Here is a 25,535-nt window from a genome sequence, read left to right as displayed (position 1 = left end):
TACATACGTGTATCAAAGTAATACCTCATACATCTTAAATTTTCACATCATGACAAATACTTCAATTAAAAATTTTAAAGGGGTATAAGACATTTTATTCTAACATTTATTAATAACATTTAATTGTAAACTCAGACATAAATAGTAGCTTGGGTTGTAATTCAAGGGTGTTAGGTTCTGGTGAATCTACTTGTCCATTTTTTTTTTTTTTTAATTTTTTTTTCAACGTTTATTTATTTTTGGGACAGAGAGAGAGCATGAACGGGGGAGGGGCAGAGAGAGAGGGAGACACAGAATCGGAAACAGGCTCCAGGCTCTGAGCCATCAGCCCAGAGCCTGACGCGGGGCTCGAACTCACGGAGCGCGAGATCGTGACCTGGCTGAAGTCGGACGCTTAACCGACTGCGCCACCCAGGCGCCCCTCTACTTGTCCATTTTTAATTGAAAAGGAATAAAATTTATTTATATAAATAATCCATCCCTTATTTCAGCCAAACCTCAGCTGGCTACCCCAAATGCCTTGTGGAATAACGTGAAAAGAAAAACCACATAATAAACAAGACCCAGGAGAAAGGCTATTTCCATTAAGTTCATAATCTCAAATATTAATGATTAAATCTCAATAGAAAAAGTGGAAGCTGGTCACAGCACTTCGCATTCACTTTAAGGTATTAACATATCAACTGAAAACTATATATACCTTTTTATTCTCTCCAAGGGGAGGTAGTTGAACCCCATTCACCAGGAGATTGGTTAACTGTTGTGATACATAGTCCTTCCTTAAGTGGACATTAATAAAACCTAATGAACGGTAAGAGGAGAGAAAAAAAAAATCAGATTGTTTTCCTGTCTTGAGATTGTTCACTCCCAAAGACTTTGTCAATTTCATTTATGCTGGTTCCAAAGTGCTGATCTGGCTCTGGCAAAACTCTTTTAAGAATTCCAACACCACCTGAGGCCCTCTTGGAAGCTCCCTGTTTCAGTATCTATTTCAAACATTACCACTCTCCTGAAAGCTTCCTACTTACTCCTGGGCCCCTTTATTCTCAGTACATGATTTGTTCATCTATTAACAGAAAATTGAGGGCCCTTTCGTCCCAGACTTATCTGCCATTATCCATCTCCTTTTTGCTAATGAAACACTAAGTCACAGGGAGGTAAAATAACTCATCCAAGATCCAGCAGCTAAGTCGAGACTAAAACATCAGTTTCCTCTCAGTCCAAGGTGTTCTTACCACTTTGTTAGGTATACAGGTTTTAACCCTATACTTATATTTAAAATGGTTCTTTATTTCAAAAAAGACCCAACATCAGTACAACCACTTAAGAAGGGTAACACTGTCATACCAGGACCAGCAATTTCAACTTTTTCAACACATTCATTGTCTGGGAGGTGTTTGGTAATGTTTTCGGCAATTTCTCTTGGATTAACTTTCTGTTCCTTGGTTTTGAGCATCTATAACACAATATAAAATGATTCATTACACAAGTTCCAGAAATTTACTCGGAAATACACAACTGATAAAGCATGAGATGCATGACATTAAGACCCATCAAAAGGCAGAAGCAAAGAAGTCCAATGACTTGTATATAATCTTGAACACAGACAGATTAAAGCATCAAGCCATCAACAGTGCCAAGAGGAATACAAAAGTACCCAAACCACATGATCTCCATTTCAAAATGAGCTGCCACAGACATCTAGAACTCTTTTATGAAGACATAACAAAGTCTTTAGTTATGATGCCTGTTTCCAGGATATTTACATTTTGAATTTTCAAATCAGGAAAGTGTGCAATAATCAAACCTGGAAAATAAAATAGTACCCTTATAAACTTAACCCCAATGTAGACATATCAAAATTACTTAGAAAAAAAAATCTGGATTTTAAAAACCCTTCCTACTTAACAAAGAAAGGAAAACAAAAAGTCTCAAACCAGGGGCAATTAACCACAAATACATCAGACAATGCAGCTATTAAAAATAGGGAATTCCTCTAACTGAAAATGAAATATGTAAGCCCATCTCAAAGACACCAGAGCTGCATCAAATTATTTGATGGCAACACTGGTTGGTGAATGTAACTTTTAATCCTTCACCTTTCAACACTCATTAGTAACACTCAGCAATCCTGGACACAACAGGAAGGAAGTACCAATGCAAGAGTATCAACTACTAGCCTTAAATATTGAAAATACACATAAAATTTAACTGAATATTCAAATTTGTGGTTTTAAAATTAAAAACATACTACCCCTATTCTCAAGTTTTTCTGAACTGTGGAAAATGTTCTTTTCACTGAGAATATAATTTGCTATTATTTATATAAATAATAATGATGCCAATTAATGCTTAAGAAAATCAAATCACCAAGAATGCTTTGTAATAACACAATCACCTGTGAGATACCCATGGCACTATTACACTGATAGTCCCCAAACTTGGGCTGTTGACTTGGTGTCACTATCAGAGGAGGATTTTCCAGATCTGGATATGCAGCCTTAATGGCGCAACCAAAGACCTCTTGCAGTCGGCTATTGATGTTAATCATATTTTTAGTTGGTCTGGTTCTTTCTGCTTGAAGACTCTGTAAGAAAAGAATGAAAATATCAAATCATCATACAAAATGTTCCCAAATATTTTGAGAAACCTTCAGATGTCCTGAGAAGGTAACAGACACTTTGCAATGTTCTCATATCTGGGACATGCTGAAAAACGTTAATAGGACAACCATGCAGTGTTTCTAAGTCAGAGCATGTGACCAAAGTGACCCAGGGAAAGAAGGTAAGGTGCATGGGTGTCCACACAGTACTTTATTCATCTACGGCTTGTTCTTTTCTTTTCTTTGTGTACCTTGTGTTCAATTGCCATTCACTTGTGAAAGAACTAATGTGCCCTTCCTCCCATTACACTGACAGCATTCTATTATTTACACATTAGAGTTAATGTGCATGATGGAAATGTGTATTAGAATACACTGTACTTGGGGCGCCTGGCTTGCTCAGTTGGTGGAGCATGTGACTCTTGATCTCCAGGTTGTAAGTTTGAGCTCCATGTTGGGTGTAGAGATTAAAAATAAAATCTAAAAAAAAAAAAAAAAAAAAAAGGAATAGACTGTACTTCTTTTGTATGTTTTTCCTCATATCTTCTGCCACATATTAGACATTTAATACTTTTGAATTGAAATGAATACAGAAATGAGTACACATCAGAATGAATGAGGTAATTAGAAAGGTGAAGTATCTGGGGGAAAGACTCCGTGGAAAAGAAACATGATCTTAGAAGACTCCAAGCAAAGTGATTTCAAGCAGAATAGATCACAAGCCGGTGATAAAAACACTTCATAGGAGTCAGGTGGGCAGAGTCTAAGATAAATGAAAAGAATCTAATGCCAGTGTAGTCTGGCTGGAATAGTATACACACACAGGAGAACAATTATAGTGGTGAGATCATCCTCCAGGATGTGTCATCAGCAGACCTGAGAGTCAGGCCAAGAAATTTAAACCTCAACTAAAGCAAGCTCAGTTTTTTGACAAAACTGATAAACACTACTAGATCAGTGGAAAGAAACCAAATATGGCACTGTAAACTATAAAAATAAAATTGTAAAACAACCAACTTAGGGCAGAGAAGGACTATGGATATATTCTATATTTTCTTTTGATAGAGAATTATTTAAAAAGATGATTTTTTTAAAAAGGCAACAGCATAAATTGTTTAAAAAATGTCTCAACTCTACTCAAAGCCTATGTCAAGCTGGCCAAATATTTAGGATGAAACACTTCAGGGGGCCCTGGAAGGACAAGGCTACACCAACTTCTCCATTACTTGCACCAACAACTTAGTCCTAACTGGTCTAATGCAGGGAAAAAGACAGGATTTCTTTCCTCACATCTCCAAATTCCTCACGGCATACTTTCTGAATCTTTGATAATAGTTTTTTTTTTAAAGGTATAATAACTCAAACTGTAGAATGAAAAACAACCCAGAATACTTACCCTTCGAAGGATATTTAGTCGATACTTTAATTTTAAATTTTCTTCTCGCAACTGTTCCAAATTTGGAGAAACTTCTAAACCGCCGCAGTTTTTTAACCGATCAATTTCAGCAGTCAGAGACTTAATCTCTTTTTCCTATGAAGGAAAAGGCAGTTCATTCAGTCCAGTATGATTGATGACATCCATAATGTGATGGACTGTCCCTAAACTTATTTCTTTTCCTCTCTTCAGCAGGGCATGGTAGAGGTGATGGGAATGAAGGGCCTTCCCTTTGATAAGTTGTGATTTTTCCTCCTTGATGCTTTTGATTACATTAGCACATTATCTTGTATATGAAAGAATCAAGTGTGTATGTTGGAGAAGAGGAACAGGAGTGCTAAGCATATAATGGGTTGTCTTACATCCTGTCTGTGTCTTTGGTCTCAATAAACCACTCTGATTTAGTGACAGTACCAGTTAAGTTCAAGGGTGGCCAAATTGACTTTATTCCCAAATCTTAGGACTTTAGGGCTTCTTTAAAAAGAAACTTTTTGTCACATTTAAAATAGCTCCAGTGTCTGCCTTTTGTCCTTTCTTAGACAAAGTAACTTCCTAATTTTTCCCTTAATTTCCCTTGTCTTATGTCCTAGACCAGGCTTTTTACTCTAATACCTAAACCTAAAAACATGCAAATTCAGAAGGAAATAAATAAAGCTTCCAACCTAACAGAATTACTAAGGAGGAGATTCCTTACCTGAAATTTGATAATGTTTACCAGAAGATAACTACAGCAAAACAAGTTGCCATAATGAGCATATACTATGTTTCATGCACTGAGCTAAACATTTTTCAGAAACTATCTCTGGGGCACCTGGATGGCTCAGTTGGTTAAGCATCTGACTCTTGACTCTGGCTGAGGTCCTCATCACAGGTTTGTGGGATGGAGCTCTGCGCAGGGCGCTGCACTGGGCCTGCTGAAGATTCTCTCCAGGTGCCTGGGTAGCTCAGTTGGTTGAGTGTGGGACTCTGGCTCAGGTTATGATCTCACGGTTCATGAGTTCAAGCCCCACATTGGGCTCTTTGCTGATATGGTAGCTCAGAGCCTGCTTCAGATTCTGTCTCCCTCTCTTTGCCCTTCCCCCACTTTCTCCCACTCTCTCAAAAATAAACATCAAAAAAAAATTCTCTCTGCCCCACTCGCACTCTCTCTCTAAAACAAACAAATCATCTGTATAATTCTTTATAACAACCCAAAGGTAAGGTACTTATACCCCCACATTGACAAAGAATACACGGCTCAGAACCAGAAAGAACCTGACATTTTGCTCCACGAACTTGTATTCTGTGATAGCTGGTTTAGCATAAAACAGTTCCTGAGATTTGATGAAAGTACTTAAGCCACTTTCTTACTACCCTTCCCTACCTGAGCATAAAAGGTTATGGAAATGTCTCACTTTCACTTTTATAAGCTGTGACTGTTCTTCCCCCAAGAATACTGAAGGCTGAGACCAAATTAACCACTCTGGGCATTTTAGGAATCCTCTCGCTCAGTATCATAGAACGGCGGCTGAGTTGCGAACCAGGATCAAGGGCTGCTGCTTTTATTCCACTTACCCCCTCTGCCTGACCCTCCCCCCACCCTGCATCCCGAGAGAGCACGTGTGTGTGCGGGAAAGGAGGGGCACAGTGGGAAAGTAGGAGCACTTGTACTGAACACGCTAAGCTCCAGCGCACCAAAGACGCTGGTTTGGGGGGCTCTAGGAGAGGGCAAGGACCTCTACACCGGGGGTGCTGGTTCGGGAGGCCACTGTCATAAGGGCCTTAGAAGGATGGGTTCTTCCTCTCCCACGCCCGAGAAACATCTCTGGGAAGGTGTTTGCTTCGGATCTAGCACAGGCCCGGATGTCCGGACACAGTTGCCCACGTCTGAGGGGTCCAGAGTGGTCCCGCATCACCGCCGCTGTCCCGACGCTGTTCGGGCAGGAGCTAGTCCTTCCTCTCCAGGCCTTTCTACTAGTCCTATGTGGTCCTACCTGCTGCAGCAGTCTCGCGGAGCACTGAGCCACCAAACCTTCCATCCTCCCGTCAGCTACAATCACTCCAAGTGGCCGGAAGCGGAAACGAACAGTTCCTCCCGGAAGCGGAAACCCTCCTTCCCGCGCCACGCTTTGCTGTTGACTGTGTGCCGCCACCTCTGCTGCCACCTGGTGGGATGCAGGCGACACTCCGGGAACAACAAGTGGAGAAATGCTGGCTGTTGCCTTTGGATTCCTATGTTGGTGCAGGGGCAGAGAAATTGAGAGGAACTGGGCAAGAGCTGCTCTGTGCTTCGATTAATTTAGACAGAGACACGTTCCTGTGTCTCTCAAGGGCATCAGTTTTCCCTTCTGTGAAATGGGAACATAATGAACACAATCCATTCATTTATTCAACAAGTATTTATTTTGCACTTTAACATGGGGGACACTATTCCAGGCACTAGAACACAAGCTGGAAATAAGACAAGGTCCTCAAGAGATATGCTAGACAAAAAAGTAAACTCCCGCAGATAGTTTTAATTGGCAGGAAAGTGTTAAAAGACAAAATTCAAGAAAGTCTGAAGATCTAATTGACTTTATTAAGTGATGCATGAATGAGACAGGTCCTATCTAAAATGAAGGAGAGATCCAAAGGGCTACAGAAAAAGAAAAGTTTTTAAAGATAGGACAAAGAAATCATAAACAGGAAAAATGATTATTTGGGGTGAGGTCACCTTCCTTTGGAGATGAAAGGGTCTTAGTAGGTGGGTTACATCATCTGCCTTTGGGAGATGGAGAGGACCCATGTGACAGATTGATTATCTTATTGGTTCTGACCAGAACATTTCTAAGCCGTTAAGAATATATTTCTGCTAGAAGTTGAATGTGCAATTAGGTTAGGTATTTAGCTCCGGTTTGGCGATTTGTCCTAAGTGACACCATTTGCGGCCTGTGGCTTTTTTTTTTTTTTTTTTAAACAAAGATAATGTGATAGAGTTACTCAGGGCAGGAAAGACCTCTCATTTGAGTTAAAATTTTAAACAGCTAACCTGGAACTTAAATGCTGAGAGGACAGGGACATGAATGGGAATGTTCATTCTTCCCTATGGCCCCAGTACTTAGAGCAGCGGTCTCTAAACTTTTTGTTTCTGTGTCTCATAAAAGGTGTTTAAAAATTCATTCTCCAATAAAGGTTAAAAAAATTTTTTTTTATGTTTATTTATTTTTGAGAGAGAGACATAGTGTGAGCAGGAGAGGGGCAGAGAGAGAAGGAGACACAGAATCCAAAGCAGGCTTCAGGCACTGAGCTGTCAGCACAGAGCCTGACACGGGGCTCAAACTCACAAACTGTGAGATCATGACCTGAGCCGAAGTTGGATGCTCAACTGACTGAGCCACCCAGGTTCCCCTCCAATAAAGATTTTTTAAAGTTGACATCTGAAAACGCTTGTCACAACTTTATTTTCTTTTTAAGATTTTATTTTTAAGGTAATCTCTGCACCCAACATAGGGTTCGAACTCACAACCCCAAGATCAAGAGTCACATGCCTTACCAACTGAACCATCCAGGTGCTCCTGTCACAACTTTCAATAGTGGTAATGGCGTATTTTCTGGCATGATGTTTCCTGTATAAGTGTTCTCAATGTATTGTCATCAAACCTGTAGAGCTGCATATTTAGCCCATCCAGAATGTTACCATATTAATTGGCAAAGCCAGTCCTCTGTCAAATCAAATACTTCAAATCATATCAGGTGAAGTTCTGGGGCGATGGGGGGTTTGTGGGGTCTGGAGCCAATGGCCAAGAAAGAATTCTTGAAGACATCTTCGGTGCATAAAGGATTTTATTAAACCACAGGGACAGAACCCGTGGGCAGAAAGAACTGCACTGGGGTTCTGGGGGTTGAGCATTTTATGGAGTCAGGGGAGACAAAGTCGAGAGGGGAGATAAAGTCAAGAGGGAGTTTCCAAAGAGATTTTCACATGCCCAAAACTTACTGGAAGCCTAGGCTATTGTCAAGCTATGGTTGTTATTTTCCCTCTAGCAAGGCATTAACATTGAGACAGTAGGGAATTCCTGGACTGGGGGCTGTTGATGGGATTGCCTTTTTCTGGTAAACTGGTGGAGACTTATCAGTTTAACCATTTGTTTTTTGTCCTTTCTTGTTTTGGGGTAGCCAAAGTGTTCAGGGAATATCACACATGTCCCACCTGGGAGAGTGGGGGCGTGCTAGCTTGTGTTTTGCCCTCAGCCTGCCTCACAATCCTTCATCAATATTTACTTAATGTTTTTAACTTATAAGTTTACCTTTACTTTTATTTTTTAAAAGCATTTTTAAATGTTTATTTATTTTTGAGAGAGAGAGAGAGAGAAAGAGCATGGGGGCAGAGAGAGAGGCAGACAGGATCTGAAGCAGGCTTTGTGCTGTCAGTGCAGAACCCAATGTGGGACTCGAATCCACAGAATGTAGATCATGACTTGAGCTGAAGTTGGATGCTCAACCAACTGAGCCACCCAGCCACCCCTATTTTCTTTTAAAGAAAATAAAAGTGAATACGTGTTCTCATGACATCTTGTTTCTAAATTCTAAGAGGGAAAGATGAACTCATGGAGGGGTGAGCTGGTGGATTGACAAATGGATGAACAGATCTCCACCTTCAATATAAAGCAGAAAGTAAGGGCTATCTTTTAATGGAGCATCTTTTGCTTGGTGCTTAAGGCTTTGCCTTCAGGAGAAATACATTCTGGAAGTGTGCCCTGTTCAGCTCCTGTTATTTTACACCAAGAGCAATGGGAGAGGTGTTATGCCTTTTCTTGTGGACAGGAGAGTATACAAAAAAAAGTTGGGTAACTGAATTTGTAGGCAAATCAGTTTTAGGAAAGACAATATGAAAACTCAAGATCTTTAGATGGATTTCCTTGATGTATACAGGTCCACAGGCGCCTTGGAATGTCTTCCTTGGAATGCACCTCAAGGTGCATATTGCCCATTTTGAAAGACCCTTCTTCTGGAGTGGTGCTTGTCACAGGGCATTGCCCCAAAACTGTTTCCTAATCGAATGAATAGGAAGGTTCAAAGCAGAGAGGTATCCAATGCAAATGACCTGAGGTAGGAGCTAAATGTATCTGAAAACAGAAAAGAGAGGGATCGGGTGTGAGCCAAGTGGAGAAATTGGCAAAAGTGAAGCATATAGGTATTTCTAAATCAGAGCCAGCATTTTAAATTTTATTCTAAGCACAATGGAAGCCATTAGAGGGTTTGGATAAGTAGTGGAAGAGTATAAGTTTTTGTCTTCCAAAGGGGGTGTTATGGGCTGAATTGCATTCCCCCCCAGTTCATGTCAAAATCTTAAACCCTAATGCCTCAGAATGTGACTGTGTTACTACGGCATCTCTCCAATGGGATAGGGCCCCTGAATGCAGGTGGGGACAGGTGATGCAGGAGGTGAGAGTTCACCAGAGGCAGAACAAAGGTGATAGAAGTTTATCGAATATAACACAAGGGAGTGGTGGGCAGGACAGCAGAGGAGAGACGGTCTGCAATGAGGCAGTGGGTCAGTGGGGGGGCTGTATTTAAAGGGAGAAGGTGAGAAAGTATGAGAATGTATGGGATTTTACCTTTTGTGGTAACTGTACCTGGTTGTAAGTAACCCATTGGTCAGTTAAGGCCTATGGATATTTTGAGTTGGGTCCCCTGATGGGCCTGTGTGTATTCAGCCTGGTGGTTGCTGTGGGCCTTTTTGCCTTGATCAAGTTTCCATTGCTGAAGCCTGTTGTCTAAAAGCAGCCTCTCCAGTTACCTATCCATTGACCATAGCCACTAACTCAGGAAACAAAAGGGGGAACCCTTGGCCAACTACTCCGTCCTGGAGAATCCCACGGGGGCTGGACAAAAAAAAAAAACCCCAAAAACAAAAAAAAAACACAGTTCAGCTCCTGGCTGGGTTTTCCAACACTGTTGCCTAACACAACTCAGAAAAACTCATTGCAAGAGAAGCCTGTACCTCTGAAGATGAGGGTTTGGAAAAGAGAAAAGAAGAATTTGGGACACCTGGCTGGCTCAGTCGGTAAAGCATGCAACTCTTGATCTCAGGGTTGTGAGTTCAAGCCCCACACTGGGTGTAGAGATTACTTAGAAAAAAAAAAAAAAGGAGAAATTTATTTTGGGTATTAGCAGCAGGGGGAAGTGGAAGGCTCAAGCCTTAACAACCAACCTCTTCACCTGTAAGATGGACACCTAAAGTTTGATAGGAAGAGGTTTCAGGGATACATGCAAGAGAGCAGGTAGGGAGCACATGATCATGAGTGAGGGGCTGTACGTGTTCAGTGCCTGATTATGGGCAGGGAAGGGGATGGAATGTGATCCTCTAAGCATTCCATTACTATCAGGGCTTTTATGGCCTGGAATAATCTGGTCATTGGGAATTATGGCTGGAATAATCTGGTCATTGTAAAACATCTTTGTCAATGCCTCAAGAAAGTGCTATAAGGGGATGCCTGCATGGCTCAGTCTGTTGTGTCCGACTCTTGATTTCGGCTCAGATATGATCTCTCGGTCATGAGATCCAGGCCCTCCTTGGGCGTGGGGGCTCCAAGCTGGGTGTGGAGCCTGCTTAAGATTCTCTCTCCCTCTCTTTCTCTCTCTTTCTCTTTCTCCCTCTCTCTCTCACCCTCTGCCCCTCCCCTGTTGACACATAGCTTGCACACTCTCTCTCTCAAAAAAAATTGTAAGAAATAAGCACAATAGTTTTAGTTAGAGCGTGAGTTAAGAGGTCTTGTCCATTTATGGTTTTAACTGTTGGGGTCTATAATTGAGCAAGAGGAATCACTGACAACTGTGTTTAGAGAGAGGGTCGGTAAAGAGGTAATAAAGTTAAAATGAGGTCATGAGAGTGGGGCCTAATCCAATCTGATACATGTCCTTATAGAAGGAAATTAGGACACACACACACACACACACACACACACACACACACACACACACCATCACCACCAGGTGAAGACAAGGGAGAAGAATGCCATTTACAAACCAAGGAGAAAGGCCTCAGAAATCACTGGCCTTGCCTGCCGACACATCGATGTCAGTCTTCCAGTCTCTAGAAGTATAAGAAAATAAATTTCTGGTATGTAAGCTCCCCAGTCATGCTACTTTCTATGGTTGTCCTAGCAAATGGATACAGGAGACTTTGGAAGTCCAATCCTTTCTTGGGCACCTGGGTGGCTCAGTCAGTCAGTGAAGTGTCTGACTCTTGATTTTGGCTCAGGTCATGATCTCACAGTTGTGAGATCAAGCCTTCAGTAGGGCTTACACTGAGTGTGGAGCCTGTTTGAGATTTTCCCTCCCTCTCTCCCTGACCCTCCCCCATTTGATCTCTCTCTGTCTCTCTCTCAAAATAAATACATATTTTAAAAAATGTAAAGGAAGTCCAATGCCAGGTCCTATGGGAATTAGTGGCAGTACCTACAGAACCATCTTGGTGGCCAGGATGCAGTAACATCTGTAGGTTACTGCTGGTAAGTTAAGGTGCACAGGTTTTTCTGCCTTGTTTTGTGTAACAAAGGCAATAGCTAAGTGATGTCTCAGAAGCCAAAAAAGAACCCCAGGCCGTAGGTTTCATCTCCAGATTCCCATATTCCAAGTCAGAAATTGCTGGTGGCACTTACAAGTTCTCCATTTGTTTGGAATCGGTCCTCAGCCCTCATTCCTGGGGCTTGCGGGTTCAGTTCTTTCCACACTTCTCAGATTATTAGTGTGGCTCAGAGAAAACAAAAGGCCTAGCTAAAAGAAGTGGGATTCTTTAAATCCAGAGAGGTGAGCCTGCCACTTTCGGGCACACTTGCCCATTTTCTAAGAACTATAGTCTCAGGAGTTGCAAATATCTAGTAAAATGGCAATGTCTTACTAAATCAACCTACAATTATAATGACCATGATGAGGACCGGTCCAATTAGATAAGATCATTTGTGTACTTGAAAGCAAGCGTTCCCAAGTTAAACACAATGGGAACTAATTGCATGCAGAAGCCTCCAGAAGGTTTCAAATATCCAAAATAGCTTCATTGAGAGATTCCTTGCAAAAGGATAATGACAAATTAAGGAGAGGAAAGGTACCAAGAAGTGGGGCCTATGAGACTGACATATGAGACTGATATAATTCCTCCCTGCTCCCTTCTATCCTTTACTGGAGTGCTCATTCTAGTAATCCTCTGAATTGCCTTTCTACTTGAAGACACTTATTAAAACCATTACCTTTTAAAATAAGGCCACCTGAGGCTACAGGCAATCCTTTTCAGGTATCTTTCTTTCACTCCTTGGTCACAGGCCAAAAGAATTTCTTAAATCCAGGGAAGATCCTCGCAAGTTTTTGTAAATAGATTACCTTCTGAACCCGGTAGAGAGAGAGGAAAAGAAAATTTCACGTCATCTTATCCTTTTCAAATCCAACCAAATTGGTTATTGATCCTTTCTCCTCACTGATAGCAATTGCCTTCTTATTTGTCTCACTTTACATCCTAAGGACTTGACTTGTCTTTCTGTCTGCCTGGGACATGCAGGTTGTTGGTCCTTTCTCTTGCTCTATTTGGGACTGACTCCAGATCTTGGGACAAGAGTATCTTTTGCACCCTCTTTGAGGACAACTCTTGGGGCCCTGAAGTTATTTAATACTACAAGAAATATTTACGGTTTTTCCTGGCTGAATCCTGACAGGAATTTCTTTAGGCCTTCAACCCTAAGCTAAATGTACCCAGAGGGAAATGAAAGAATGGTACCAGAGGTGAGAGTGTGTGTGTGTGTGTGTGTGTGTGTGAGTCCTTGATGTCATTTAGGTGGCAACCCAATTCTTTGCAGAATCACGAACAGCTGTCCTTACTTTACACATCTAGTCTTTGTAGGACCAGAGGTGTGTTTCCAAAGACAACTGAAAGTTCACCAATCTTTTTTACTAATCCCCAAATTTCCCCTATTTATTTCTTTTTTTTTTTTTTCTTTTTTTATTTTTGGGACAGAGAGAGACAGAGCATGAACGGGGGAGGGGCAGAGAGAGAGGGAGACACAGAATCAGAAACAGGCTCCAGGCTCTGAGCCATCAGCCCAGAGCCTGACGCGGGGCTCGAACTCACGGACCGTGAGATCGTGTGACCTGGCTGAAGTCGGACGCTTAACCAACTGCGCCACCCAGGCGCCCCTCCCCTATTTATTTCAAAAGGATTGTAAGTATTATAAAAACTCTGGCTTTAAGGGGAAAATGTCTTAGGAAGAGTTTGCTTACCACCACCATCCCGCCTAGTGCCTTTGAGATATAAATGTTGTACCCAGGGGCACCTGGGGGGATCAGTTGGTTGAGCATCCGACTTTGGCTCAGGTCATGATCTTGAGGTTTGTGAGCTCGAGCCCCACATCGGGCTTGCTGTTGTCAGCCTGACAGTGCAGAGCCGGCTTCAGATCCTCTGTCCCCCTCTCACTGCCCCCAACCCCTGCTCGAGCTCTCCACAAAATAAATAAATAAATAAATGTACCCAGAGTCTTCCAGAACTCTTATCTAAACCATCTCTTTGATATGCAAACTTCAAGGGGGGGTAATTCTTTTTTTTTTTTTAATTTTAATGTTTTTTTAAAAACGTTTTTTAATTTAGTTTTGAGTGAGAGAGAAAGAGAGGGTGTCAGCAGGGGAGGGGCAGAGAGGGAGACACAGAATCTGAAGTAGGCTCCAGGCTCTGAGCTGTCAGCACAGAGCCTGATGCGGGGCTCAAACCCACAAACCTGTGAGATCATGACCTGAGCTGAAGTTGGATGCTTAACTGACTGAGCCACCAGGCACCCCTGGAGGTGGGTAATTCTTATCAAAAGAAAAAAGGGTGCAGCAGGGAGGTGGGGTTATTTGGAACTTGACTTGTCAAGGACAAGTACAAACCTTTAAGTGTCTTTTCCACAAATATTTTATAAAGTTTGACCCATCTGGACAGTCAACTTAATCTATTCCATCTGCCAGGAAACAAGCTTAAATCTAACTTATAACTCTTTTGTATTATTGTATCTATTTTATGGCAGTCATTTAGCCATCCTGATGTCCCTGTATCATGGTGACAGTCTGCTTCTGAATCAGGGAGCTTGTGGTGGGTAAACAGGGGCTGTAAATTAAACAGTTGGGGGTAATGGAGAGCCCAAGATGGTTCTTCCCAGCTACCTGACAAACCCCATTTTTCAGTTTTTGCATCCCTTCACACACCACAGTATATTTAAGATGACTCAAATTATGAATAGACATTGGTGGGGAGACTTCTATTCTTCATTGCAAGAGCCTACAATGTCTGATCAGTCAGACCCATAATCCTGGAAAAGCTATTTTTATTTCCAGTAGCCTCCGACCTCCTCCCTCTGGACTCTTTGAACATCTGCAGCTGGCCATCATTCAGCTGCTACTTAGTATGGGCTATCAATATGCTCTTGTTGTATGTGTGTCTTCTGGATGGGTTGGGGTATTCATAATGGCAAAGATAATGTTAGGGAATATATTTCTCACTTAGGGTACATCCTCCATAATCTCCAGTGATTGAGGCATCCACTTCACTGAACAAATCATATGAGCTCTTTTTTTTTTTAATGTTTATTTGATTTTTAGAGAAAGAGAGCAAGAGAGCACGCATAAGAGGTAGGGGCAGAGAGAGGGAGACCGAGGATCTGAAGCAGGCTCCACCCGGACAGTAGAGAGTCCGGTGTGGGGCTCGAACCCACCAACTACAAGATTGTGACCTGAGCCGAAGTCGTACTTTTAACAGACTGAGCCACCCAGGTGCCTCAACTAATCATATGAGCTTTAATGAAAGTCTCACAAACTTTTGGAATTAACACTGTTTTATCATCCTCAGTCATTAGACATGGTTGAGAGAACTAATTGGTGTTACCAAGTTATTGGAGCTGCTAACTCAGAAAATGAATGTGGAAACCCCTGGCACTGTTACACCTGGTCCATCCTGGGGAGTCCCAAAGTGGCTGGACAAATCATAAGCACAGCTCTGGGCTGGTTTGTCAACACTGTTGCCAAACAAAACTCAGATAAACTAACTCATTGCAAGAGAAGCCAATAACTCAAAAGACTGGAGTTTGGAAAAGAGAAAGGGAGAAATTTATTTTGGGTGCTGGCAGCTGGGGGAGGTAGCAAGTTCAAGCATTAACAACCAACCTCTCTCTTGACAAGACGGACACCTGAAGTTTTATAGGAAGAGGTTCAGGGGATACATGCAAGAGAGCAAGTAGGGAGCCCATGATCATGAGTAGAGCTCAGTATGTATTCAGCCTGTGATCATGGGCAGGGATGTGGTCTTCTAGGCATTCCATTGTTATCAGGGCTTTTCTGGTCTGGTGATTGGAATGTTCCAGTCATTGCAAAGCCTCAAGAGTGCTAGATAAGGAATAACTATTGGGGTCTATAGTTGAGTAAGAGGGCTCGCTGACAGTGGGATCCTCAAACTTAAAATTTGTAAACTTGCCAAAACTACTGGACACTCCTGGCCCAAGGTATTGCCTTTGGTCTTGCTGACTGTTCGAAGTTCCCCATTCTGGAAACATAAACTCACTCCACATGACAGTCACTAGCAGACCAATGTCTACTGACTGGCATAACAACTTTCTGCTGATCCCTTGTTTCATGCTAGTATGACCAGCTACTGGAAGTCTCTAATGTCTTATGTTGAAGCCTATCGTCAACAGGTTAGAAGAAACCTTCCTAGATCCCAATTCAAAGCATCCTGTTGGTCATGAAAAAGGACTGTAACTACCTTCATTTTGACCTCAAACTTTCTTTTTTTTAATTATTATTTATTTATTTATTTATTTATGGGACAGAGAGAGACAGAGCATGAACGGGGGAGGGGCAGAGAGAGAGGGAGACACAGAATTAGAAACAGGCTCCAGGCTCTAAGCCATCAGCCCAGAGCCTGATGCGGGGCTCGAACTCACGGACCGCGAGATCGTGACCTGGCTGAAGTCGGACGCTTAACCGACTGCGCCACCCAGGCGCCCCTGACCTCAAACTTTCTAATTAAGTTCTTTCTAGCTTATTTGTTAACTTGGGCAAAAGACCCTGCAGGCAAAGCATCCCATGAAAGGAACTGAAAATACCCCCTCAAGCAATAAAGACTGTTCTGAGCCAGCAGGACCCTTCCAGTGATCAACTTGACCTTTACTGCCCACCTGCACACGCCACCAACCTTTGTCCTACATTTTCTTTATATAAGCCTGGAAGTATTTTCAGCACTTTGGAGACAGTCTTTGAGACATTAGCCCTCTGTCTTCCCTGTGTTGGTCTCCCTGAAATAAATTCCTTTCTTGTTTTTACTGTGTCTCATCTCTCTGCCTTCAGATTTTGTTAGCAGAGAGCGGCTGGACCTGATCTGTTTGGGACCCCTGTAGCCAGGTGCTCTGGCAGCCCTGCACCCCTGCTACAAGTCACAGTCTTAAGCTTGGTGACTGCATATTCTGGAAACATATCGGAGGAAGATGGCTCTCGAACCGTGAGAAGGTACATTACCAAGTGCTCCTGACTACTGACCTTGCTGGAGACCTCCACATCAACCTGACGAAAAAGGAAGTAGCTGACATTGAGGATGAGAAAGGAAGTAGCTGACATCGAGGTAGGCTATTTCCATCCAAGACTCTGGATCAAGATTTCATACTTTAAGTGAACATGAAACCTTTCTTCTTTCCCTTCCCTTCCCTCCCCTCCCCCTCCCCTTCCCTCCCCTCTCCTCTCCTCTCCTCTCCTTTCCTCTGACATTCTCTTAGGAAAATAACACCCTCATCTGTATTTTCCACACCATCGCTAAGGGGGGCAGGTAACCTGGAATTTGGAATGACCTTTTATTTCTGGATAGAAGTAAATCTAGCTGCCCCTAATTTTTCACAAGCAAAATAAGAGATCTCATCAGTCGACTCTCCTGAATTTACAATGTTGAGTTAGAAAGGACCCAGCAGGAGGCTTTCAGGATTCAGGATTCACTCCTTTTGGCAGGTCCCCATTTCCCTGGTTAGGCATAAATGAAAATGAGGCTTTCATTAGGAACTTCTTAATTCTTAAAATCATTGCAGAATCTGCTACTAAAGCTATAGCTGCCCAACAATGATTCTTAGGCTCTCTGGCCAGTGGTTTTTTGTTTTTGTTTTTGTTTTTGACAGGAGAATAGCTCTTGATTATCTTTTAGCTGAGAAAGGAGGTGTCTGTGCTGTGGCTAACACCACCTGCTGTATCTGGGTTAACGCTTCTGGGGGAGCTGAAACTCAGTTGCTTGAGATCACTGAGCAAGCCACTTGGTTTAAAAGGCTGACTCCTGCAATGAGGTCTTTCTGTGACTGGTTTGGGTCTTGGGGACTATGACTCCAAATATTAGGAACTATCCTTATAATCTTCCTGGTGCATTATATTCTCTCAAAAGTTTTAAATGCATGTTTGTAGCCACTAACTATCAAACAGATGATCTCCCTGAGACTGGGACACTGGAAAAGCAATGAGAATGACTGGTTTAGGATTATAAGCCTGGAGTTGTGATCTAAGAGTATCACAGGGTTAAGCAAAAAACATCATGACCTATGGATGCCACACAAAGGGAACAAGAGAAACTTATGTAAGAGCTTCAGAGTAGCAGCTGACAGTGGCCCAAATACCTTCAATTTTGATCACGGCTCTCAGGCTGAGAGTCTGATCAAAAGGGGGGAATTGTTAAAAAGAAAACCACAAACCCTAAATGGCATCACTTAAGCCAAGTCATCAAGTCTAGACTTAATACCTAACCTAATTGCAGTTTCAGACTCCTCCAGAAATGTAGTCTTAACAGGTCTGTTGGGAATTTTCTGGCCAGCATCAGTGAGGTAATCAGCCACATGAACCTCCCTATCCTCCAAAGGAAAAGGAGATAATTTGCACCTAAGGCTCCATGCCTTCCCCAAAGGTAAGATGATCTTGCCTGAAACACTCCTTTTCTTTTTCTTCATCTTTTTTTGTAAGTTTATTTATTTATTTTGAGAGAGAGAGAGAGAGAGAGAGAGAGACAGGGAGCAGGGGAGAGGCAGAGAGAGAGAGAGAGAGAGAGAGAGAGAGAGAGAGACAAGAGAGAGAGAAAGAATCCCAAGCAGGCTCCACGCTGCCAGCACAGAGCTGGACGTGGGGCTCAAACTCATGAACTGAGAGATCATGACCCAAGCTGACACCAAGAGTCAGATACTTAACAGACTGAGCCACCCAGGTGCCCAGAAACAATCCTTTTCTTTTGGTAATAACTTCTTGCCCTGCCCTTCTTCCCATAAAAACCTTCCAATTTATAGAACTCCACAGAGCTCTCTGGAACTTGTTGGACGGGATGCCATGGATTCATGAATCACTTAATAAAGCCAATTAGACCCTCAAATTCATGCAGTTGAATTTTGTTTAACAAGTTCAATTATTTAAAGTGGAAACCACTAGTTTAACTATTAATCATGGATTCCAGGAGATGAGGGTAACTTTTATCTTATGTACTTCTGTAGCACTTGAGTTTTTTTTTTTTTTACCATGTACGCTGCTTATTTACATAGTAATAGTAAACAATTTTTAATGTTCATTTATTTTTGAAAGAGAGAGAGAGAGGCAAAGAGAGAGGGAGACAGAGAATCCCAAGCAGGCTCCACACTGTCAGCACAGAGTCCAAGGAGGGGCTCGATCTCAGGAATTGTGAGATCATGATCTGAGCTGAAATCAAGAGTTGGACACTCAACTGAGCCACTGAAGTAACCTTTTTTTTTTTTTAAATTTTTTAACATTTATTTATTATTGAAAGACAGAGAGAGTCAGAGTGTGAGCAGGGGAGGGGCAGAGGGAGAGGGAGACACAGAATCTGAAGCAGGCTCCAGGCTCTAAGCTGTCAGCACAGAGCCCGACATGGGGCTTGAACTCACAAACTGCGAGATCATGACCTGAGCCGAAGTTGGATGCTTAACTGACTGAGCCACCCAGGCGTCCCTGAAGTACCCTTATTTTTTATTTTTTAAAAATTTCTTTAAGAGCACATGTGAGTAGGGGAGCGGGGGAGAGGGAGAGAGAGAGAGAGAGAGAGAGAGAGAGAGAGAGAGAGAGAATTAAGAAAGCTCTATGCTCAGGGAAGAGCCTAATGCTGGGCTCAATCCTCTGATTCTGGGATCACGAACTGAGCTGAAATCAGGAGTGGGGTGCTCAACCGACTGAGCCACCCAGGCAGCCCTAGAAAACAAATTCCAAACTTAAAAAAAAAAAAAGGCACCAAGCTCCCATACTGAGGCTCTAGGTGAGGGCAAGCCCTCTTTGTTACCCTAGTGGTAATGAAAACTCTCCCTGCAGAATGACTTCTACAGAGAGGGGATGGGACTGAGACAAGGCCCTGACCTAGGAGGAGGTAAGTCTTCCCCATCCCATCAGAAAGCCTCTTTGTCCCCTCCCTGCTATTGGAGAGATAGTCCCTGCTTCTCCTTCCTGCTGATCTGTCATTTGTCTGGGCCCAGTGTCACACCAGCCTTTGCACTCAGGTAGGAGGAAGCCAGAGAAAGTTTGGAAGGCTTGGACAGTGGTAGTTTTCCCATAACCTCCCCCCAGCTTGTTAAGGCACCCTTGGGACCCTGAGGGTTAAAGGGCAGTGGTGGGCACAGCTCAGACCCAGACAGCCCCCTTCCCCTGCCATGTTGCTTCTTTCCTTCACCCCCTTACTTGTTCAACAGTCACTGTTAACTAGGATGCAATGGGAAGTTTCTCAAACAAGAGGGCTGAGAACCATCAGCAGAAGGGAGGGAAGGAAGGTACAAAGCAGGGAAGAAATGTGTTTTGTTTTGCAGAACCAACAGTTCCAGCCAAGGAGACACCCAACTATTGTTTCACCTGATAGCCCCTTGCTAGGTCCCTCTCACCTGATAGGCCCTACAGGAACCAGTTTGAGCTGGATTGGAGCCAAGGACATGCACAAAAGCCCCCCTGAGTGGACCTCAAGTTACATTTAGCTCATTTTAATACTAAGATTTCTTTCTGTGGGAAGTTTTCTGCCTTTTTGAACACACAACGTGTGTTCTAGCATGTTGACGTGCTAGGCGTGTGCCATTGAACTAAAGTGCTTATGCAAGCTCCCTGCTCCTACCCACCCCCACAATACATGGAATAAAAGCTTCCTGTACTAAGTCCATGGGGGAGACAGTCAGTGCTTTGAGAGCTACCTCCCTGTCTCCTTGCTTGTAACAAGTGATCAAAGTTGTCTGCTTGGGTTGTGTTCAATTTGATGGACCCCAAGCAGCAAACCCCTTGAGTTTGGTGACATCACCAGCACCCATAGCTCAGAACTGGGCATCCAGGGACACAGATGAATTAGACATAATCTGTGCTCACAAGCAGCTGACCATCATTGGGAGAGAACTCACATTAAAAAATATTAAGAAAAGGAAGACGTGTGTGGGTTGTTGATGGAGGTGGCAGTGAGGCCTGGGTGGTAGGTGATGAGGAAGTGTTTCTAAAGGTGATATTTGGGCTGGGTATGGGATGAGGAGGGACATTCCAGGTGGAAAGAAGCCAAGTTGAAGGATAGGGCTCTGGGGTCAACATTCCCTTTAGACTTCTGGGTCTGCACTTGGAGGGTAAGAGGAATGGGTTCTGGGGGATGGGGATGGAAAGGTTACTGTCACTATTTCTAGAGCCCTGCAACAGAATCAGAATGCAGTGATCTGTGTTGTCTTCCTCCCAATGGGAGATGGCTCAGATGTGGGGGCTGGCACCAACACTGAGGTCGGGCCTTGACCTGGGAGGAGGGGATATTGCTGCTGTGGCTGCTTTCTGCTGCCTCTTGCATTTTCAACTAGATCAGTACATCTTGAGTATGGATGAGGGAAGGGAGGGGTTTATTAGAATTTCCAGATGAAGCAAATGTATTAGAAAAAAGCAGATTCCAGGGGCCTGGGTGGCTCAGTCAGTTAAGCATCCGACTTCAGCTCAAGCCATGATCTCATGGTTTGTGAGTTTGAGCCCCGTGTAGGGCTCTGTGCTGACAGCTCAGAGCCTGGAGCCTGCTTTAGATTCTGTGTCTCTCTGTCTCTCTGCCCCTTCCCTGCTCATGCTCTGTCTCTCTCTCTCAAAAATAAATAAAACATTAAATAAAATAAAAAAGCAGATTGAAAATAGTGATTTTATATTGCGGGAGGCACCATTGTTTTAGTAATAAAAATTAGAGTAGATATAAGCTTTTCAAAAGGGCAGAGGATTACACAGAAGATACAATGGTAATTAGCAAAGGGCATTAGGACTTAGGGGAACATCGGGATTAGGTAGATGTGGAAGGAATAAGAAATGCTGCTCCAGCAGCACCCAGGTGGATCTCGTGTATCAGCCTGACCAGGCAGCTCTTACTGAGGCTACCAGATGGAAGCAGGGATAGAGACAATTCAAAATGGTCCCTGAACATCACTGTCCCTTTCTCTTAGCTACCAAGAGCTCAGTTTATTGCTGGCAAGCCATAGCTCCTGGGTCTGCTTTCTTTACCTGTAAAATGGGAGACTGTGCAAGGTGACCCTTTAGAACTATTCTAGATACATTAACTCAGCCTTTCCCAATTGTGTTTCCGTCATCAGTATTTTTGACATTTCTTTGTTCTACTGTATTAATGATGTTATCTTTTTCCTTAAATTGATTTGCTTTAACTTACTTATCCCCATCTGAAGCAGTAATAACTTTGAATTCATGGGTTTGATGTGCAGGTTGAAGTGAAATTATAAAAAAAAAATCAGCTAGATACCACTGAACATTTTATCTGATGCCTCCCTTTGGGAAACACTGCATCAAGTCACTGTTATCAAGGCAGCCTGCTGAGAGGACTGGAAACCAATGGAAAGTGTCTGCCCAGGTTTGTGTGTCACTTTCTAGGACTAGAAACAGAACTTTGGTCTTAGTGTAAGTCATTCAACTGTTTGAGGGTCTGCCATCGGTCAGGGACTGCTCTGGCCCTGGGGATTAAAATAGTGAACAAGACATGCGTGATGCCTGCCCTGAGATCTCCAATATTCTCATGAACAGATGGCCAAAAACAAAAAATCAAACAGATAAATGCAAGTGGTAAAAAGTACTGTAACGTCAGGCTTATGCTCCCTTGTCACTTCTGATTGGCTTCATGTATATTTTGCTTGTAAACTGGACTTACCATTATGTCCTACGTAAATTTATTTAGTCCCAAGTGCTCTGAGAGAAGTCTTACTAATGGTGTAGGACAAGCTTTTAAATTTAGTTATCCCCAGAAACATCTAGAATATAGGAACTAGAGTATATTCCTGTGCTAGAACATAACAGCTTCCCTACCATTCACTAACAAATTCATCTATCTGTTCAGTACTCGAAGCGTATTATCTCCACGAGTCTTCATGTCGCTTAGTGAAGACAGCAAACGCACTGAGAAGAAATGTCTGAGAGGCAATTGCAGTTTCGCGTAGAGCTCTGATGATGCATTTAAAAAGTGGAGTCAGGGGCTCCTGGGTGGCTGAGTCGGTTGAGTGTCCAACTTCGGCTCAGGTCATGATCTCGTGGTTCTTGAGTTTGAGCCCCACATCGGGCTCGCTGCTGCCAGCTTGTCAGTGCACAGCCTGCTTTGGATCCTCTGTCCCCCTCTCTCTGCCCCTCGCCTGCTTGCACTTTCCTAAAAATAAATATTTTACTTTATATTTTTTAATGTTTATTTTTGACAGAGAGAGAGAGAGAGAGAGAGAGAGAGAGAGAGAGAGAGAGAAAGTGTGCACACATGCATGAGCAGGGGAGGGGCAGAGAGAGAGGGAGACAGAACCCAAAGCAGGCTCCAGGCTCTAAGCTGTCAGCACAGAGCCTGACATGGGGCTTGAACTCATGGACCATGAGATCATGACCTCAGCTGAAGTTGGACGCTTGACCATCTGAGCCACCCAGGCACCCCTCTCCCAAAAATAAATATTATCCAAAAATAAAAGTGGAGGCAGTACTTACTTTACAGATATTCTCATACACATGTGGAAAGATGGATGGATGAAGATCAGTTAGACATCGTAAAAGCAAGAGATTGGCTATAACATAAATGACCATTGATTAATTTATGGTACACCATTTAGTGGAATACTACATCATTGTTAAAAAGAATGAAGCTGCTTATGGATACCTTATTGAGAAAAAGCAAGATACAGGACAGTACATTTAGCATGCATTTTGAGGTGGAAAAAAGAATATACATATAAGATTATACATCCATTCACTGCATATTTACAATACACTGCCTATCCCTGGTAGGACCATGGAAGGAACTGGCAAGCTGGACTGTCTTTAGGGAGGGAACTGGCAGGTGGGGGCAGACGTGTGGAGAGTTCTGGTTACTGTAGTGAGGTGTCTTGAGAGCACACACTGGGTTTAATCGTAGGTCTACCACTTATCAGCTGTGTGATGTCTGAGCCAGTTTCCTCCATGGTAAAATGGGAATGATCATAACAGTACCTACCTCATGGGGTTGCTATGGGGATAAATGAGTTAAAAATAGGTGAATGTTTATTAGAAGAGTGCCTAGGCCTACAGTGAGTGGAAGGATGTGCTACTGACGCTCTTCTGTACCCTTTGGATTTCGTGTAGTGTGTAATAATTAGCTATTAATGCAACGCAACTAATTGTTACAGGCAAGAAATGATTTCGGGGTAAATAACCTGACTTTTCCCCCAAAGAACGTAAATACTGTGTGTGTGTGTGTGTGTGTGTGTGTGTGTGTGTGTGTGTGAGTGTGTGTGTGTGTGTGAGTGTGTGTGTGTGTGTGTGTGTTAGCAATCCCAATCACTTCTGCTTCTTCATGCTGAAGGGTGGAGTGTGTGTATTTGGCAGGGAGTGCACTGGGCTGGATCAAAGAGGTGTCTGCAACCTGGCACTGCAAAGAACAGCCTTTAGTACTCCTGTCCCACCCAGAATCTTCTTTTGTCCTGGTCAGGAGTGACAAACAAGGGAATGAACACACCTCTGGGGCAGACATCTGATCTCATTCATTCATTCCACAAATATTTATCAAAGATCCACTCTGTGTCACACCCAACAACAAAATGCACGGCAAACAGGGTCCCTGTTTTAAGATCTTACGTTTTAGAGGGAAGAGACAGATGAGGAGATGTGACAAGATTACTGCAGAGTGCTCTGAACAAACTAATTGGGTCATTGTGTCAGAAAGTGACATGAGTGTGTGTGGGGGTAAGTTGCATAGGGTGGCCCAGGATCAGGGGGAGAGGTCTTTCTGAGGGGTGAGGCTTGAACTGGGAGCAGGATAGTGATAAAGAGAGAGCCATATGAAGACAGGATGATGATGTGGAGGAACAGTGGACTGGGCAGAAGAAACTAGAACTGTAAATACAGAATACAGAAAAGAAGTGTGAGAATACAGAGAAGAATGGTCAAAGAATGGTAAGAGAATGGTTAAGGTGGCTGGAGTCTGATTAGCAGGTGGACAGTTAACTGGACAAACCTTATTAGCCTTCGTGGATGCAGGAAGCACAAACGTAGCCACTGTGTACATTGAAAAAGGTTTACAGTCAAAGGCAACCATTGGTTTTACGAAATGGTTGGAGCCAGTCTTTTCTCAGGCTAGTGTCCTAATCGTGCCACCTTTCTCCACACCCCCTTGCAGAGAAACCACAGGATTTCCTGGCTTCACTCTTCAAAACCGAATGTTCAAATTCCCTTCAAGTGGGGCCACGTGTGACCACAGTGCCATGAAACAGAAACCAGAGCTGAAACACAAAAGACATTTCAGAGCCGGCTGACAGCGTTTGCATCCCTGCTCTGGTCATTTGTTATCTGAGAGACCCAAAGCAGATCTTTCCACATTTCTGAAATCATGTTTCCTGAAGGTTTTGGAGAACACACATGCATAATTCTGAGGGAAATGTCTTAATCTATTCTTCAGTTCTTTGCCAGGCAAACGATGGGATGTATTGGTGGGGTGCCGGTGAACGGTTTAGAGAATTCAGTGCCATGGCTGACAGAAGGCCTCCTGCAAATGCTCCATCAGCTGGACCAGCAACACTGAGACATACTGCTCGGGTAGGAGGATTTGCCCCACACAGTCTTCCCCACACACAAGGAGGGCGCCAGGAGCTCGGCTTTAGGGAAGATGATGCCACGGGTGTGTGCAGGGCTGACTGAGCTTTGAAGGTGTGACTGAGTGAAAAAATCCCACTGCAGGACCTTCGTGTTTTTCTTAGCACTCTTGACTTGGTTCACCAGACAGACTACAACTACCATGAGGACAGAGGATTCAAACCCCATTGCTTCTTGGCCTTTTGGCTAAGATCAAGCGAGGATTCAAACCCCAGGTCTACCCCGTTTCCCCACTTTTTCTATCTGCTCCTCTCTGCAGGGGTGGTCCCAGAAATGTGAACCATGGCTACAGAAAGCTTTGGCAAGAGAAAACCTAGTTTCTGACCTTCAAGTGCAAAGTGCAGAAGAAGGGCTCTGATTGGCCCAGCTGGGGTGCCATGCCTATCTTTGCTCTAAGAGTGATAGCCAATGGGATGGGTCACTCTT

At 43.2% G+C, this 25,535-nt stretch overlaps 1 protein-coding gene across 1 annotated transcript in view; it reads right to left on the bottom strand.

Moving 5' to 3' along the window:
* Nucleotides 1-21,391, bottom strand: part of RARS1 (arginyl-tRNA synthetase 1) — a 40,512-nt gene extending 19,121 nt beyond the window's left edge. Inside the window, exons 1-6 of the mRNA XM_040444345.1 lie at nt 21,387-21,391; nt 6,011-6,066; nt 3,999-4,133; nt 2,399-2,587; nt 1,348-1,456; nt 701-801 (exon numbers count right to left, since the gene is read on the bottom strand). Coding sequence (XP_040300279.1) covers nt 701-801; nt 1,348-1,456; nt 2,399-2,587; nt 3,999-4,133; nt 6,011-6,055 — 579 coding nt within the window. The 5' untranslated portion in view covers nt 6,056-6,066; nt 21,387-21,391. The remainder of the gene's footprint in view (nt 1-700; nt 802-1,347; nt 1,457-2,398; nt 2,588-3,998; nt 4,134-6,010; nt 6,067-21,386) is intronic.
* Nucleotides 21,392-25,535: the final 4,144 nt, after the last annotated feature.

This window comes from Herpailurus yagouaroundi, unplaced genomic scaffold (genome assembly GCF_014898765.1).
Source record: "Herpailurus yagouaroundi ecotype Mexico unplaced genomic scaffold, PumYag 29, whole genome shotgun sequence".
Lineage (NCBI taxonomy): Eukaryota > Metazoa > Chordata > Mammalia > Carnivora > Felidae > Herpailurus > Herpailurus yagouaroundi.
Note: the sequence above shows the minus strand (reverse complement) of the source record. Positions and strands in the feature narration are given on the sequence as shown.